Consider the following 18849-nt stretch of genomic DNA (forward strand, 5'->3'; position numbering starts at 1 on the left):
GACCCAGTTGTTTTAGAAGTTGTTAGGCCATCCATCCCTCACAACTTGGACCCCCACAGCACCACTCCCCTTGCTTTCCTAACCCACCTGCCACCCACCCCAATGGTCCATTTAGGCCAACTCCATAGCCACTCCCCTGCATCTACCCTCAGCAGATCTAGGAGCCATGTGAAGAGAAAAATAAATAACCCACCAACAATCCAATCCAGCTCTCACTCCTACAAACTTGATCATGAAAAGAAACTTTCATAAAGCCCACTTGAAGCTTTTTGTGGTTGTGCGGTCCCTTTAACCAGGCAGGCTCCTTGGACCACATGACTGGCTTGGAGCCAATTGTGTAGTAACACACGAATCTCAGCCAATAGGAAAGTTATGCGGGACGTGGCAGCGGGGCCCTGAGCAGTGTGGATCAGGGAGCTGAAGTGTTACCATCACTGAATTCCCCCATTATTGGCTGGGGGCTTACCATTGACCAGAAACTGAGCTGGACCAGCCACATAAATATTGTGGCTACAAGAGCAAATCAGAGGTTGGGAAATCTGCAGAGAGTGACTCAGCTCCTGACTCCCCAAGCTTACCCACTATTTAGACAGCACCTTCCAAACCCCGACCTCCAGCATCTAGCAGGACAAGGCCAGTAGAAACATGGGAACATCACCACCTGCAACTTCCCTTCAAGTCACTCACCATCCTTACTTGGAAATATATCACCGTTCCTTCACTGTAGCTGGAATCCTGGAACTCCCTCCCTAATAGCACTGTGGATGTACTTACACCACATGGATCTCAGTGAATCAAGAAATAGACTCACCACCATCTCCTCAAGGGTAATTAGGGATGGGCAATAAATGCTGGCCTGGTCAGCGACGCTCAAATCCTGTGAAGGAATACAAAGAAATGCATTAAAAGGACATCCAGCGAGATCGTGGGCAGCCTCCCCCACCTAATGTTTAACTGGGGGAAGTGAAGGGACTGCAGCCCCCATAAAATCCAGCCCTATGCCATCCCACTATGAAACCCTTGGTTGATAAAAATCCTCTTCTCATTGTTCGTCTTGTAAAAGAGATCGAATGGAAGAAGGCAACGGGATTGGGGTCCAAACCGAAGAGAAAGGCTACAGCTTAGCTATTTTGTTTTAATAATTTAGCATTTGGACCCAATTTAACAATTTTTTTTTTTGAGATCCTATAGCCAAAACAAAATTGGCCCATTGGCTCCATTTGATCCACCTCAGAATAAATCTGCGGGTTTGTTAGCATTTCATGAAATATGCACATATCAAGTTTCATTATTGAAACAGAAATCAGATCGCGGCCTTGGAAATGAACAATATAGATTTATGTTTTTAATAAAAATAGAGTAAAGTAGGTGATTAATTATATGTGAGTCATTGCTGCAAGTTTCCCTTTGTCCCAGTTAAGTCTGTCCGCCCTTTTTATGTGCATGCTTAGATATATTAGACTTCAATATCCAGCTTGCCACTCCACATAGCAAGGTTTAACAGCAGTAAATTAAACATAGATTTCAATTAGTTGTAGCGTGATTAATTGGGCAGTTTTAACGTTTCATATGCATGTTTAGGCCACTGACTGTGATGTCGGGAAGAATGGCATTATTACATTCTGCGTTGTGGAAGTCACGTTTTCTCCAGCAGATGCGCCATCACTAAACAGAACACCAGAAGAATCTTTCTATATTCAAACTTCTTTAAATAGCAATTATAGATGGGAGGGCAGTCTACGGTAGGTAACATTGAACTTGGATTTCTGTCATTATCAATGAATCTGTGTAACAATGATGGGTGAAGATTACATTCTGTGATATTGATCTAAGAGTTTATCAGCCCAGGTTTTTGACCCTCTCTTGCCACTCCCCCCTCTATCCACTCCATGCCCGATGAGAATGGGCAGGCAGATGGTTTCAAGCATCAACAGCACGGTATTCACTCAAGCTGCATTGTGTACCTGCGCTGTGACATTTTAGCAGACATGTTTCAGAGAGCCTTGTTCGGGTTCAAGGTTCAGGGCTCAATACATTGGTCTTGATATTAGCAACCCCCCACCCACCCGCAACCTGGGCAGGAGAGGGTCAGTGGGCTTATGGTTAAGGATTTAAATATTGGGATGGTGTCCCTGAACTGCTGAGTTCCTCAGCCGCTTCGACCTCCTTCACTGCTCTCGTCTGACCCTCATTTCAGAGCCAATGTGACTGGCAGGGTGGTGTTGGCATCTAGTGACAACCTCACCAAGGAAACCAGCGGTGTGGAGCAGCAACCCCAGAAGAGGTCTGAAAAGTTTCTTGTATTACTTTGTATTCCTGTGATACAGGAGGAGCAGGAGTGCCCCTACGAGCTGCCATTATAAGTGGTTGACAGAGATTTGTTCATTGCCTGTTGTCTTTGGGCCTTTCCTGATTGCAGTCACATCACACCATCTCTTTTACCTACTTTGCCTGGGACCGTGCCCGCAGTTCACCTGCTGTAGCTCTACGGCACTTTCAAATAACTGCCAACATCATTGAAGCAGGTTTTTAAGGGCTGCAGTCCACCCAATTTAGATAAGGCCCAAGAGTTAAAATGGCCTGGGCCTCATGTCACCATTTTCTCAGTTACAATCAGGGCGTTCATGAATTAGTCAGAAATGAGCCATACACTCAGTTAGAAAAGCAGCCTAAGAAATTTAATGTGAGGGCATTAATTATCCCTACGCCAATACTGCATGGTGCATTATTGTATAGTTGGATTAAAGTGTCAGTGATCATTCAACTGTCTCAGTTGTGTTCGTGATGTACATGCAATATCCTTCAACAAATCTGTCCCAAAATCCACATTATAAAGTGGTTGACAGAGATTTGTTCATTGCCGGTCGTCTAATTTGAACATTTATTGTAAGGCAAATTCAAAATGCAAAGCAAGAGATCAAGATTGCCAGTGAAAGGGCAGCTAAACAATGCTTCATCTTTGGACAATTAAGTATGCGCCATCTTACCTTCCTGCTTCTCCTGAAAGTGACAGGTTGAATCTGCTGAATGATATTGACAATGATTTGTTAATAACTAACCTTTGCGGCACAAGGAGTTTCATTTCAGATTCGTCAAACTGGAGGCTGAGCTGCAGACAATGCAGCATATCAGAGAGGGGAAAGATTTCCTGGAGGCTTTATACCAGGAGGCAGTGGCGTAGTGGGATTGTCAATGGACTTGTAAACCAGCTACCCAGAGTAATGCTCTGGGTACCCAGGTTCGAATCCTGTCACTGCAGATGGTGAAATTTGAACGAAATAAGAATCTGGAATTAAAAATCTGATGATGACCATAAATCCCATCTGGTTCACTGATGTCCTTTAGGGAAAGAAATCTGCCATCCTGACCTGGTCTGACCTACATGTGACTCCAGACCCACAGCAATGCGGTTGACTCTTAACTGCCCCCTCAAGGGCAATTACCGATAGGCAATAAATGCTGGCATAGCCTGCGGTGCCCACGTCCCAAGAACAATTTTAAAAAAAACTTAGAATAGGGACTTCTGATTGGGTCAGGGACAGCAGATTGTTTTTAAAAATTTGTTTTTGGGATGTGGGCACCGCTGGCTGGGCAGCATTTGTCGCCCATCCCGAATTGCCCTTGAACTGAGTGGCTTGCTAGACCATTTCAGAGGGGGGAAGTTTAAGAGTCAATGGCATCGCTGTGTGGCATAGGAAGCCATTCAGGTGGAAGAAGCAAAAAGGAATGTAGTGGTTGCAGGGGACAGTACAGGGAGGGGGATTGACACTGTTCTCTGAGCAAAGAGCGAGAGTCCAGATGGCTGCATTGCATGCCTGGTGCCAGAGCACAAATAGAAATAAATATCTACAATCTGATCCCTGTTTCAGACATGGCTGCAGGATGACAAAGATTGGGACCTGAATTTGAAGGGTATGTGACATTTAGGAAGGACAGGAAGCAAGGTAAAGGTAGAAGGGTGGCTCTGTTAATTAATGATGACATTAACACATTAGAAAGGGATGACCTAAGTTCAGAGCGCCAGGAAGTAGAAGTGGTTTGAGTAGAGATGAAAAATTATAAAGACGAGATGTCACTTTGGTGAGTGGTGGTCAGGCGCCCTAACAGTGACCTTACGGTAGGACGGGGTATAAAGGAAGAAATAATGGGAGTTTATCACAAAGGTACTGCCATACTTTTTTTGGGCAGCATGGTAGCACAAGTGGCTAGCACTGTGGCTTCACAGCGCCAGGGTCCCAGGTTCGATTCCCCGCTGGGTCACTGTCTGTGAGGAGTCTGCACGTTCTCCGTGTGTCTGCGTGGGTTTCCTCCGAGTGCTCCGGTTTCCTTCCACAGTCCAAAGACGTGCAAGTTAGGTGGATTGGCCATGCTAAATTGCCCTTAGTGTCCAAAACGGTCAGGAGGGGTTATTGGGTTACAGGGATAGGGTGAAAGTCAGGGCTTAAGTGGGTCGGTGCAGACTTGATGGGCCGAATGGCCTCCTTCTGCACTGTATGTTCTATGTTCTAATAATTACGGGGAACTTTCACCTGCATGTGGACTGGGAGAATCAGATGGTCAAATATAGCCTAGATGAGGTATTCAAGATAGTTTCTTGGAACAGCACACTCTGGGACCAACCAGAGAGCAAGTTATAATGTCACTGACATTGTGCAGTGAGATAGGATTAATTAATGACCTCATAGTGAAGGCACCACTAAGTAGGAGTAAGCATAATGTGATTGAATTTTACATTTAGCTTGAAGGAGAGAGCAGTGGGTCAAAGTCCCGTATTTTAAGCTTAAATTAAGGCATGAAAGCATAGCTAGCTAAAGTGAACTGATAAATTAGGTTCAGGATTAGGTCCATAGAGTTGCCGTGGCATACTTCGGAATACACAAAATACACACATTCCAATGCGAAAGAAAGATTCCAAGAGGAGGACCCACTGACTGTGGTCAACTAAAACAATCAAGGATAGCATAACTCTTAAGGAAAAAGCATAGAATGGCGCAAATAAGGGTGGCAGGTCACAAGACATAACAGAATATAAAAACAGCAAAAATTGATAAGGAAGGAAAAATTAAAGTTTGAGAGCGAGATAGCTAGAAATATAAAGAGTTAACAAATGAGCATTGGTCCTTTAGAAAGTGAGCCAGGGGAATTAATAATAGAAAATAAGGAGATGACAGATGAATTGGGCAGATATCATCAGTCTTCACTGTAGAGGATACAAGTAACATCCCAGAAAATGCTGTAAATGAAGAAATGGAACGGAGAGAGGAACTCAGAGAAATTACAATCATCAGGGATGCGGTACTGAGAAAATTGTTGGAACTGTGGATTGATGAAGTCCCCAGGTCCTGATGGACTTCATCCTAGGGTCTTCAAAGAAGTGGCTCCTAAGATAGTTGATGCGTTGGTTATAATTTACCAAAATTCCCTGGATTCAGGAAAGGTTCCATGAGATTGGAAAATAGCAAATGTTACTTCTTTATTCATAAAGGTTGGAGACAGAAAGCAGGAAACTACAAGCCAGTTAGCTACCATCCATCACAGGGAAAATGTTCCAAGCTATTATTGAAGATGCTGCAGCAGGGCATTTGGAAAAAAAAATCAGGGAAATCAGGCAGAGTCAACATGGTTTTGTGAAGGGGAAATCATGTTTAATTTATTTATTGGAGTTCTTTGTATAAGTAACATATGCTGTGGATAAAGAGGAACTGGTGGATTTAAATTTCCAGAAGGCATTTTGTAAGCTGGCATATAAAGGTTATTGTGGAAAAATGAAAGCTCATGGTATTGGGCATAATATATTGGCATGAATAGAATATTGGTTAGCTAACAGGACATAGAGAGTAAGTATAAATGGATGTTTTTGGTTGGCAAGATATAATAAGTGGTTCTACAGGGATCAGTGCTGGGGCCTCAACTTTTTATAATTTATATAAATGATGAAGATGAAGGGACCTGAAGGTATGATTGCTCAATTTGCTGACACAGAGACAGGCAGATCGCTACCTTAATATATTTTTTTGAGGAAGTAACACGGAGGATTGATGAGGGCAGAGTAGTGAAAGTTGTCCACATGGATTTCAGGAAGGCATTTGACAAAGCACCACATGTGAGACTGATCAAAAAGTGAGGTCTCATGGGATTCAGGAGAAGGTAGCAGGATGGATCCAAAATTGGCTCAGTGACAGGAAACAAAGGGCAATTGTTGATGGATGTTTTGGTGAATAGAAATGATTTTCAGTGAGGTTCCACAGGGCTCAGTGTTGCTGTTTGTTGTATATATTGATTATTTAGACTTAAATGTAGGAGGCATGATTGGGAAATTTGCAGATGACAAAAACATTGGTTGTGCAGTTAATAGTGAAGAGGATAGCTGTCGACTCCGGAATTATATCAGTGGTTTGGCGAAGTGGACGGACAAGTGGCAAATGGAATTCAATCCTGAGAAGAATGAGGTAGTGCATTTGGGAAGAGCAAACAAAGTAAGGGACTACTCAATAAATGGGAGGATATTGAGAGGGGTAGAGGAAGCGAGGGACCTTGGATTGCATGTCCACAGGCCCTAGAATATGGCAGGACAGGTAGATAAAGTGATCAAGAAAGTATATTGAATATTTTCCTCTATTGGGTGAGGTATTGAATACAAATGTGGGAATGTAATGCTGGAAGTGTATAAAATGCTGGTTCGGCCACAGCTGGGATTTTGTGTACAGTTCTGGTCACCACATTACAGGAAGAACATAATTGCTCTGGAGCGAGCGCAGAGGAGATTTACAAGAATATTCCCAGGGCTTGGAAATTGCAGCTATGAGGAGAAATTGGATAGGCTGGAGTTGTTTTTCTTCGAACAGAGGGACATCCGAATTAGGAGCAGGATTAGGCAATTCAGGTCTACTTTGTCAATGCCTTTTATCATCTTATATATCTCAATTAGATCTCCTCTCATTCTTCCATACTCGAAAGAACATCATAGGCTTAAACTGCTCAAACTCACGTCATAAGACAAACAATAATAATAATGTTTATTATTGTAACAAGTAGGCTTACATTAACACTGCAATGAAGTTACTGTGAAAATCCCTTAGTCGCCACACTCCGGCGCCTGTTCGGGTACACAGGGGGAGAATTCAGAATGTCCAATTCACCTAACAAGCATGTCTTTCGGGACTTGTGGGTGGAAACCAGAGCACCCAGAGGAAACACATGCAGACACGGGGAGAACATGCAGACTCCACAGACAGTGACCCTAGCCAGGAATCAAACCTGGGACCCTGGCATTGTGAAGCAACAATGCTAACCACTGTGTTTATTTCTGGAATCAATCTCGTGAACCTCCTCTGAACTGCCTCTAATGCAATTATATCCCTCCTCAAATAAGGTAATAAACTGTACACAGTACTCCAGGTGCAGTCTCACCAATGCCTTATACTACGGAAGCAACACTTCCCCACTTTAGCTATAAAGGTCAGTAATCCACTGGCGTTCCTTATTACCTACTGTACCTGCAGATTAGTTTTCTGAGATTCTTGCACGAGGACACCCAGATCTTTCTGCACCGAAGCAGTCTGAAATTTCTCTCCATTTACATAATAAGTTGCCTTTCCATTTCTCCGACCGAAATGGGTAATCACACTTATCCACTTTAAACTCCATCTGCCAAACTTTGGCCACTCACGTAACCTATCTATATCTATTTGTAAATTTCTTATTTCCACATTGCAACTTAGTATTCCACCTATTTTAGTGTCATCTGAAAATTTGGCTATAGAACCTTCTACCCCTACATCCTAGTCGTTAATATAGATTGTAAATAGTTGGAGCCCGATGACTGAACCCTGTGGCAGCCCACTAGTTACAACTTACCAACCAGAAAAAGATCCATTTATCCTGACTCTCTGCTTTTTTTTGGTTAGCCAGTCTTTTATCCAAGCTAATAAATTACTCCTAATCCTATGTGATCTTACCTTGTGTACTACACCTCACGGACTGCAGCGGTTCAAGACGGCAACTCACCACCACCTTCTGAAGGGCAACTAGGGATGGGCAATAAATGCTGGCCTAACCAGCGGCGGCTCGCCATTGAATTCCGGCGGGATCTTCAGGTCCTGCAGTGTCTGTGCCGTTTTGCATAGCTCGCCCATTCTTCCACATGGGGTCTCCTTCGGCAAGACTGGAAGATCCCACTGGTGGGAAGGATCAGGAAATCCCGCCCATGTACATGTTAGAAGCAGCAGCATTAGGAATAGCTTCCTGCTTCTGCAGGTGATGGTTCTATTCGGTGCTGTACTGGGTTTCTACAGTAGATGCCACTAGAGACTCGCTTACATCCTGTTGCAGTGAGTTCCACGTTCTTAACCACTCTCTGCTTCAAAGCAATTTAAAGCAATTTTTCTTTATTTGCCGATTGGATATATGGGCCAGGATTCTCCTAATCGGTGGCCAAGTGTTGACGCCGGCGTAAACACTGGGGCGTTTCACGCCGGCATCAACGGGCCCCTTGGCCCAGTGATTTACTTATCTGAAGGAGGCCAGCATGCCGCCGGAATCTTCCACACAGCTCCGGCTGCCGATACGGGGCCCTGCACTTCCGGCCGGGCCCCGCACAACATCGCGGACCCACACAGCAAGCCGACCGCTACAAAATAGACACCCCCCCCCCACCCCACCCCCGAGATCGGTGCGCCCGCCGATCGATGGCCCTTGATCGGAACCCTGGATGTCCTGGAGGACCCCCCACCCCCTCCCCGGTGACGGATCCCCCCACTCACCAGGGCGGCCGTGGAAGCCTCCACTCCGAGTGCCCGGCGATTGGAACCATGTTAGAACTACGCTGCCGGGAACTCGGCCAGCTGCCGGCGGAGAATCGCCGCGGAGGCCTCTTTGAATGGCCCCCGATCGGCGCTGCGTCGACCAAGCTCGCGAGACTGGTGGCGATTCTCCAGTCCGTGGAGAATCGCAGGAAGGCGTCGGACCCGATTGCGGGTCTGAGGCCCCATTCTCTGCGCCCGCGCTGAACGCGATTTCGGCGCTGAGGCTCAGGGAATCCTGGTCCTGGTCTTTCTGTAGTACAGCAATCCAAGGTGATTCACCGGAGTGGAGGAAACAAAAATATAGTCACATTAGAAGCTATTAGGATAGGTCATGAAATAAGTGGTTATAAGGAACCCCATTAAGGAGGAGAGATAGAGACCTGTGGGCTGGATTCTCCACCCTGGCACGACACATTTCTATTTCACCCCACCAGGGGAATGCTCCATTACGCCGGCCGGTCAATGTGGGGCAGCCTCACACCGTCGGGAAACCCCCAGGCTGCCTGCAAAACGGGGCATCCCACGAGCGGAGAATCCAGCCCAAGGAGAAGCTCAGGGGAGAGAAATCCCGAGGTTCGGGCAGCTGAAGAAATGGCCGCCAATGGTGGAACAAGGGGATGCGTAAAAGGCCAGAGAGTAACGACAAAAACTGATAGAGTGGATCTGAAATCAGAACACAGTCTGAGCAATTACCTGTGATGTTGTTTTATTTTAAGAATAAGAAATCATTTGCACTTTACACGGAAGGGAAGCTGGAAAGTAAAAGTTGCTGCTATTGATGGAGGATTTCCCAACAACACTGTTCATCATCTATTAGAAGTAAGTTTCGATTTTACTGCAATGCTTTCTCAGTGCTCTTTAGCATTTTGAATTTGGGGCTAGAAAGCATAATACAGCAGATGATGTGTGTTCAGAATGATGGGGAACATTTCTTTGGCGACTATGTGTGACAATATTGTAAGTGGGTTAATAAAGATTTATTCTGCTTGATAATTCTTTTAAAGTTGTAAATGCCTTCCTTGCATTTATATGAAGAGACTAAAAATCCACAACTCGTCAATCCCCATAACTGACCTTCAGCACTGAACCCCAACACCCCTCCCCTCCCCAAGGAGTGCTCACAGAATGTGAAGAACCCAAGAGACTGCCCATGTAACTAGGGGCATATTTCAGGCACCCACTTGGCCCCCTCCTGCTTCCCATCTATTTTTAAGATGGAGGTGGGTAGATTCTTGTTGGGCAAGAGCATCAAAGGTGATCGGGGTAGATAAGGGGCGGGATTCCATGATCCCCCGCCGGGTCGGAAAATCCCGGGGGCGGCGCGAATCCCGCCCTGCCGCCCCGACGCCGGCTGCCGTATTCTCCAGGACCATTTTACGGGCGTGGGCGGGGTTCCCGCCACGCCGGTCGAGGGCCGCTGGCAGCGATTCTCCGGGCCCCGATGGGCCGAGCGGCTGTCCATTTTTGGCCAGTCCCGCTGGCGTGAATCACTCAACTCATATATCAGTGGGACCTGGCAGGTAAGTCAGCGGGGGCGGTCCTCGGGAGGACGAGGGGGGATCCAACCCTGGGGGGCCCCCCACGGTGGCCTGGCCCATGATCGGGGCTCACCGATCTGTGGGCAGGCTTGTTCCGTGGGGGCACTCCTTCCTTCCGCGCCGGCTCCTGTAGGGCTCTGCCATGGTCGCGCGGAGAAGAGAACCCCCCGTGCATGCGGCAAAATATGCCGCCCGGTCTGTGCATGCGCGATATCACGCCAGCCCTTCGGCGCATGCACGGACTTGCACCGTCCCTTCGGCGCCGGCTGGAGCGGCGCCAACACCTCCGCCATCCATCTAGCCCCTTGTTATAACCTGCCTACTGACGATTGGCTGGGGACTAATGACTATCCCACAATCCTATGGGAGTATGAACTTCCCCAATGAGGGGGGCGGAGAAACTCCTACTATAAATAAGCTGGCCAGTCCAGGAACCAGGAGGAAGGAGAAGGTAGCAAGGGAAGTTACTGCTACTGTTATGTATATATTGTTATAGTAAATAAACGTTATTATTTTGTATCCTTAAAACTCATGCTGGATTCTTCGGGGCCCTTACAAAACTGGCGACGAAGGTAAAAGTGAATAGCTGTCTACACTGCTGAAGCCACCTCCCTGGATTTTTGTTGGATACAGGTTGGAAGTTGTTTACTATTATACCATGCCTCTGTACGGACGTTTGGATGTTTTTGATGCTGCACTGGAAAGCTGGAACCAGTACACACAACGGATGCGTTACTATTTCCGGGCAAACAATATCACTGAAAACGAGCGCCAGGTGGTCATATTGCTCACCGCCTGCGGCCCGCATACGTTTGGGGTGATTAGGAGCCTTACATACCCAGCTGCACTGGACACCAAAACGTTTGACGAACTTGTGAATATAGTGGGGCAACACTTTAACCCAACCCCGTCCACGATAGTCCAGCGTTACCGGTTTAATACCGCTGAGAGGACCCCTGGAGAATCCCTTGCCGATTTTTTTATCCAGGCTACGCGGGATTGCGGAATACTGTGACTATGGTGAGACCTTGTCAGAAATGTTACGCGACCGTTTGGTTTGCGGTATTAACAATGCGGCCACCCAGAGAAAGTTGTTAGCAGAGCCAACATTGACTTTTCAACAGGCAATACAAATAGTCTTGTCCCGGGAGAGCGCAGAGCGAGGAGTACAGGAGCTACAGGGAATGGAAGTGCATGCCTTGGGGCGCAACCCTTTCCGCCCAAAAACGTCCCCCCGCACTCCTGCGGTACCTTGGGCGAGGCAACGACCAGACAGACGCCAGTGGCCATCGGACATTCCTCCCCGAAGGGAGCCTTCTCCAGAGCCAATGGATGAGGAGCCATGTCCGTGTCAGACTTGTAGGCGCCGACCCCGTCGCGGACGGCAGTCCTGGGGATGCCAGAGGCGCCGTCGTTCTGACCAAAACTGGGACCAGCCCAGGGGCCATAACTGGGACCAGCCCAGAGGCCGTACCTTCCATGTGGATGAACCTGCGGCGACCACTCCTGAGGACGTGGAGACGGAGGACGACTACCTGCAGCTGCATTGTGTGGCAGCTCCCCGTGTGGCCCCCATTAAGGTGACAGTACGGGTCAATGGCCACCCGCTGGAGATGGAGTTGGATACTGGCGCAGCGGTCTCCGTGATCGCCCAGAGGACATTCGACCGCATCAAGCAGGGTATACAGACCCTTACATTAACTGACTCACAGGCCAGGTTGGCCACCTACACGGGGGAACCACTGGACATTGCAGGAACTACAATGACCCCTGTTGTCTATGGACGCCAGGAGGGGCGTTTCCCACTTATCGTAGTGCGTGGCAATGGGCCCAGCCTGTTGGGCCGGGACTAGTTGCGCCATTTGCAGTTGCCATGGCAGCACATCCTCCAAACAGTTTCTGGAGGGTTGACTGAGGTGCTAGGACGATACCCAGAGGTATTCCAGCCTGGTTTGGGGAAAATAAAAGGGGCCGTAACCCGTATCCAAGTTCAACCAGGAGCCACGCCGCGCTATTTCCGGGCGCGCCCAGTGCCTTACGCTTTGCTCGAGAAGGTAGAAGGGGAGCTCACTCGTTTGGAGAGTTTGGGTATTATCAGGCCCGTCCGTTTTGCTGACTGGGCAGCACCAATTGTACCAGTAATGAAGCCAGATGCCACAGTTCGCTTGTGTGGCGACTATAAACTTACAGTGAATACAGTTTCCCGACTCGACCGATACCCAATGCCTCGCATAGAGGATCTCTACGCGAAACTTGCAGGCGGACTCTCATTCACAAAATTAGATATGAGTCACGCCTACCTGCAGTTGGAGCTGGACCCTGCCTCCCGACCATATGTAACAATTAACACACACCGGGGCCTGTATGAATATACACGGTTGCCCTTTGGAGTATCCTCTGCCTGCGCAATTTTTCAACGTGTTATGGAGGGCATTTTGAGAGGTTTACCACGTGTGGCTGTCTACCTAGATGACGTATTGATTACAGGAACGTCGGAGCAAGAGCATTTGGAAAATCTGGAGGCTGTCCTTAAACGCCTTTCGGAGGCTGGAGTCCGTTTACGTCACACAAAGTGCGTATTTCAGGCAAAAGAAGTAGTCTACCTAGGTTATCGGGTGGACCGCGAGGGTCTGCACCCCATCGCAGAGAAGGTGCGTGCAATTCAACATGCCCCCACCCCGACTGACACTTCGCATCTTCGTTCTTTTCTCGGTCTCGTAAACTATTACGGGAAGTTCCTCCCCAATCTGGCAACTACGCTGGCCCCCTTACACCTGCTGCTAAAGAAAAATCACACCTGGGTTTGGGGTCAGCCGCAAGAAACCGCTTTCCGGCGGGTAAAGCAACAATTGTCGTCGTCTGGGTTACTAACCCACTATGATCTGGGAAAGCCTTTGCTCGTCACATGTGATGCATCCCCGTATGGTATTGGGGCTGTCCTGTCCCACAAGATGGAGAACGGGGCCGAGCGACCGATAGCTTTCGCCTCCCGCACATTGACTGCTGCGGAGAAAAAGTACGCGCAGATCGAGAAGGAGGGCCTGGCAGTGGTTTTCGCGGTGAAACGCTTCCACCAGTATGTGTACGGCCGCCATTTCACTATCGTGACTGATCATAAGCCCCTGCTGGGACTCTTCAGAGAGGATAAGCCAATACCGCCCATTGCTTCTGCACGGATCCAGCGCTGGGCTTTGTTGCTTGCTGCATATGAGTATTCTCTGGAGCACAAACCAGGTACGCAGATAGCAAATGCTGACGCACTGAGCCGATTGCCTTTATCAACCGGCCCCATGTCGACCCTCACGACCGGTGAGGTGGTCGCAACCCTAAATTTTATGGACACCTTGCCTGTCACGGCATCACAGATCCGTGAGTGGACCCAGACGGAGCCAGTCCTGTCAAAGCTTCAGCACATAGTCCTGTATGGTGGGCAGCATAGACAGCTTCCAGGCGAGTTGCGGGCATTTTCCTCCAAGCTGTCAGAGTTCAGCGTGGAAGACGGCATCCTCTTGTGGAGGACGCGTGTGATTGTCCCGGAAAAAGGCCAGAAGCTGATATTATCAGACTTGCACAATGGGCATCCCGGTGTGACCAAGATGAAAATGTTGGCCCGGAGTTATGTCTGGTGGCCAGGCCTCGACACCGACATTGAGAAGGTGGCCCAAAACTGCTCCATTTGCCAGGAGCATCAGAAGCTTCCGCCGGCCGAGCCCCTACATCACTGGGAATGGCCAGGGCGGCCTTGGGCACGCTTACATGCAGATTCCGCAGGCCCTTTTCAGGGATCCATGTTCCTTCTACTAATTGACGCCCAGTCCAAATGGCTGGAGGTGCATAAGATGCAGGGGACAACGTCCTGCGCAACAATTGAAAAAATGCGTTTATCATTTAGCACGCATGGCCTCCCCGAGGTGCTGGTCACGGATAATGGCACTCCATTCACGAGTGAGGAGTTTGCTAGGTTTACAAAGATGAACGGCATCCGCCATATCCGCACTGCCCCTTACCACCCGGCTTCAAATGGGTAGGCAGAGCGTGCAGTGCAAACATTCAAAAGAGGCCTAAAGAAGCAGTCTTCCGGATCAATGGACACGAGACAGGCTTGGTTTTTGTTTACGTACAGGACCACCCCCCATACAGTGACTGGGGTAGCTCCCGCAGAACTCCTAATGGGCCGGAGACTTCGCACCTGCCTTAGTATGGTCTTCCCGGACATTGGCGCAAAAGTACACCGCACACAAGAACGGCAGGGACCGGGATTGTCTCGGCATCGTCCGATTCGGCAGTTTGCGCCCGGTGACCCAGTATTCGTGCGGAATTTTGCTGGTGGTGCCCAATGGGTTCCTGCTGTAATCTTTCGCCAAACGGGCCCTATATCGTACCAAGTGCAAGCCCAGGGTCGTCTCCAGCGAAAACATGTAGACCACGTCCGGTCCAGAAGATCATCCCCGCAAAAGATTCCCCGCCCCCGGAGCTCAATTCAACAGTGGCAAAGACCAGAAACAAGGGGAGGTAGTCCTCCAAATCTTCCACTGGTGCCTCACTCGAAGCCTGCGCAGGTCGTGACGGGACTGAATGGGGATAGAGACGCTGACATGACGAAGGCAGCAGACTCTGACTCCGAGATGGAGACACAGGATGAATCAGAGGGGGAATCCTCGGGTCCACAGACCGTGGATGTACAACCGCGCCGTTCATCACGGAAGCGCCGGTCTCCGTCTCGTTATACGCCGCCTGATCCAGCGCCGCGTGCAAATGGCGTCCGGCCTGCGGCCAAACGAGTTTGACGCCTTCCTTCGCCAGGGCCTACGGTGGATTCCTTGGACTTTGGGGGGGAGGGATGTTATAACCTGCCTACTGACGATTGGCTGGGGACTAATGACTATCCCACAATCCTATGGGAGTATGAACTTCCCCAATGAGGGGGGCGGAGAAACTCCTACTATAAATAAGCTGGCCAGTCCAGGAACCAGGAGGAAGGAGAAGGTAGCAAGGGAAGTTACTGCTACTGTTATGTATATATTGTTATAGTAAATAAACGTTATTATTTTGTATCCTTAAAACTCGTGCTGGATTCTTCGGGGCCCTTACAAAACCCCTGAAAGTGCGAAGAATTCCGCACTTTCGGGGGCTGTTGACGCCGGAGTGGTTGGCGCCGGTTCTCCCGCCGGCGTGGGGCCTTAGTCCCCAGAAGGGAGAATCTCAGCCGAGGAATGTGGAATTCATTACAAACAGGTCGGCCATGGCCTTGTTGAAAAATGGAGCAGGCTCGAGAGGCCGAATGGCCTACTTCTGTTTCTATTTCCTATGTTTGTGTGTTACCCCTCAGTGGCACCATCCAAAAACACATCAGGCTCGACAAATACATTGCCAGCACCCTCACACCAACAACCCCCCCCCCCCCCCCCCCCCCCCCACCCCAATCTCTCTACCTTGTCATGCTGCTTGTCTGATGCTCAGTCCTGAGTAAACAGAAACTTCCTCCAACTAAATATTGGAAAGGGAAAAGAGCTTTGTTGAGCACCTTTGGCCTGTGTTCATTCAGGACCCTGACCTTCCTGTTGCTTGCCATTTTAACAAAAGACCCTGCTTCCATATCCACATGTCTGTCGTCTGTCCTTGGCCTGCTGCAATGTTCCAGTGAAGCTCAACACAAACTGGAGGAACAACATCTCATCTTCCGGTCAGACACGCTACAGCCTTCCGGTCTCAACATCAAATTCCACAACTTCAGATGATTAGCTCCACCCCATCTCAACCCCTTTGTTTTCATCCCATTTCATTTTAACTGTCTTTTACCATTTCTTTCTTTCTTATCAGAGCTTTGACAAAGGGTCATCTGGACTCAAAACATAAGGGGCGGGATTCTCCACGAACCGGCGGGGCGGGCAACTCCGGCACGAAGGAGTGGCGTGAACCGTTCCGGCGTCGGGTCGCCCCAAAGGTGCGGAATCCTCCGCACCTTCAAGAGCTAGGCCAGCGCCGGAGTGTTTCGCGCCCCGCCGGCTGGCGCGAAAGGGGCTTGGCTCCACGCCAACCGGCGCCGAAGGGCCTCCGCCGGCCGGCGCGAGTTGGCACATGCACGGGAGCGCCAGCGTGTGCTGGCGTCACCCCAGTACATGCGCAGGGGGGGATCATCTCCGCATCGGCCATCGCGGAGGACCACAGCACCCGACGCTGAGGAATAGAGTGCCCCCACGGCACAGGCCCGCCCGCGGATCAGTGGGCCCCGATCGCGGGCCAGGCCACACTGGGGGAACCTCCCGGGGCCAGATGCCCCCGCGCCACCCCCCGAGGACCCCGGAGGCCGCCCACGCAGCCAGGTCCTGCCGGTAAATACCTACTCTAATTTACGCCAGTGGGACCGGCCGAAAGCGAGCGGCCACTCGGCCCATCGTGGGCCGGAGTATCGCCGGGGGGGGGGGGGGTGCGCTGCCAGCGGCCGCCGACCGGCGCGTTGCGATTCCCGTCCCCGCCAAATCCCCGGCGCCGGAGAATTCGGCAGCCGGCGGGGGCAGGATTCTCTGACCCAGCGGGGGGGTCGGAGAATCCCACCCAAGCTCTTTTCTCTCCCTACAGATGCTGCCAGACCTGCTGAGATTTTCCAGCATTTTCTCTTTGGTTTCAGATTCCAGCATCCGCAGTAATTTGCTTTTATCCCTTTTTAAATATTGGAAAGGTTGGTTTTCACTCCCCACCACAAACTCCATACCTTTGCCAGCAAACCCTGTCCCTCTCTCCAAGCGTTTATTACCGCTAAACTTTACTGTCCCCAATACTCACCTGGCCAACTTCCATCTTCCACCCTCCATAAACTTGAGCTCCTCCAAAACTGTAGCCTGCATCCTAACCTGCATCAAGTCTATTTCACCCATGACCCTGCTCGCTGACGTATCCTGATCTGATATAATTCTTATTTTAAATGCTTCCATGGCCTCTTCCCTCTCTGAATCTGTAACCCTGTCCCTAACACCTAGTCCCTTTAGAATCCATACCTCTTGCCTAGTGAGAACATTCTCAATATACATTACCAATATGACCGAGGAGGCCAGGAATCCTGACCAGGAAGTGGGGACTAGGGCTTCCCATGTCAGAGACGCAGCTCCCCCCCCCCCCCCCACCTCCTCTCCCCTTGACCTCCTTAGCAAGAGGGTCAGATTGTTGCCAGAAATAACCTCCATTCTTCAGGAATCCAAATCACATTGCAGTCCTGCGTCCCCAGTTAGGCCGCACATCTATTATAAGCTGGGTCAGTACAGTAGGTCTCATTCGGTAAACTGCCATGAGGGCAGTCCTCAGAGTTCTTGCCCCTAGGCCCAGCTCCTTCTACGTCTTGATTTTAAAGGGTGAAGGCCCCACCCCTTGCAAGGACCGATAGAAGCAGATGAAATGACACCTTGCTGTGTTGCAGAGATCTTCCCCAATTTCTATTCAAAAGAATCTTAAGTTTCTATTCTACTCCCAAATTGTCAGATTAGGCCAAGACCCCTACATGGCACATTCGTTTAAAAAATGTATAGTATTTGGATAAAAACTTTGATGCAATCGGTGTAGAGACTTGTTCTGTACAATGTTTTTGGCAGTCATATTTCCTGTCACTTTAATAGCATCCGACAGATTCCGATTACTATACCTATATCGATTGGTCAAATAAATATTAGTGGAAAAGAATCATTTACCATGTGTCGCTAATGCAAATTTCTCTCTTCAGGTCTTTGTTGTTGATGGCAGCAGTAAGCTACAACTAGCTTTTGACAGTCCGCCAGGAAGTGTGCTCCTCAATGAGAAAGAAATACTGAGGTAGGCCAGTTACCAGATCTATCTATTAAAATTGTTTAATAACTTGTAGGATTTACAGGAGCTTGACTGATTAGTCAGTTACGACTGGTACAGTGGGTGACCATCTATCTACGAGAGCTTTCCTTGACCTTGTTAGACCTGAATTCAGGAGACTTCATGGGCTGGATTCTCCAAAAATGGGGCTATGTCCCCACGCCGGCGTTTCACTCCCCGGTGTTTCACTCCCCAGTTTCCTGCAAAAAACAAATGGCTATTCACCTCCCTGCAGGGGGCTAGCAGGGACCCGGGAAATTCATGCAGTTTTGGCTGTGGATACGGGCCCCCCCACTTCCGGTTCCGAGGCCGGGCATGCGCACGGCGGTGGCCTCCAGCCGCCATGCCGAGCACCATGGTGGACTCGGACCGTGGACCAAGGCCAAGAAATAAGGCCCCTCCCCCCCGATTGGCCACGCTGCTTCGGACCAGCCCGATCGCTGCCACGGCCGCCCATAAGGCCCTCCCACCAGTGCTTGATCCCCCCCGCCCACCACCAGGTCGGCCGCGGACTGTCTCCGCAGCCGCTGCACGAGAGACCCGACCGGCCGTACCACATTAGTTCTACGCCGTCGGGAACTCGGCCGGCCAGGATCGGAGTATCGCTGGGAGGGCCTGTAGCAATGGCCCCCCAGCCGCGCGGCATATTTCATGGACGAGCGATTCTCTGGGGG

General features: G+C 49.6%; 1 protein-coding gene across 2 annotated transcripts in view; it reads left to right on the forward strand.

Annotated features, from left to right (window-relative positions):
• Positions 1–18849, forward strand: part of LOC140429187 (cadherin-related family member 2-like) — a 313290-nt gene that overhangs the window by 236230 nt on the left and 58211 nt on the right. For both annotated transcript variants that reach the window (XM_072515860.1, XM_072515861.1), the window contains 3 exons: positions 1582–1742; positions 9521–9623; positions 18054–18142. In XM_072515860.1, coding sequence (XP_072371961.1) covers positions 1582–1742; positions 9521–9623; positions 18054–18142 — 353 coding nt within the window. The remainder of the gene's footprint in view (positions 1–1581; positions 1743–9520; positions 9624–18053; positions 18143–18849) is intronic.

Source organism: Scyliorhinus torazame, chromosome 9, assembly GCF_047496885.1.
Source record: "Scyliorhinus torazame isolate Kashiwa2021f chromosome 9, sScyTor2.1, whole genome shotgun sequence".
In the NCBI taxonomy this organism is placed as follows: Eukaryota; Metazoa; Chordata; class Chondrichthyes; order Carcharhiniformes; family Scyliorhinidae; genus Scyliorhinus; species Scyliorhinus torazame.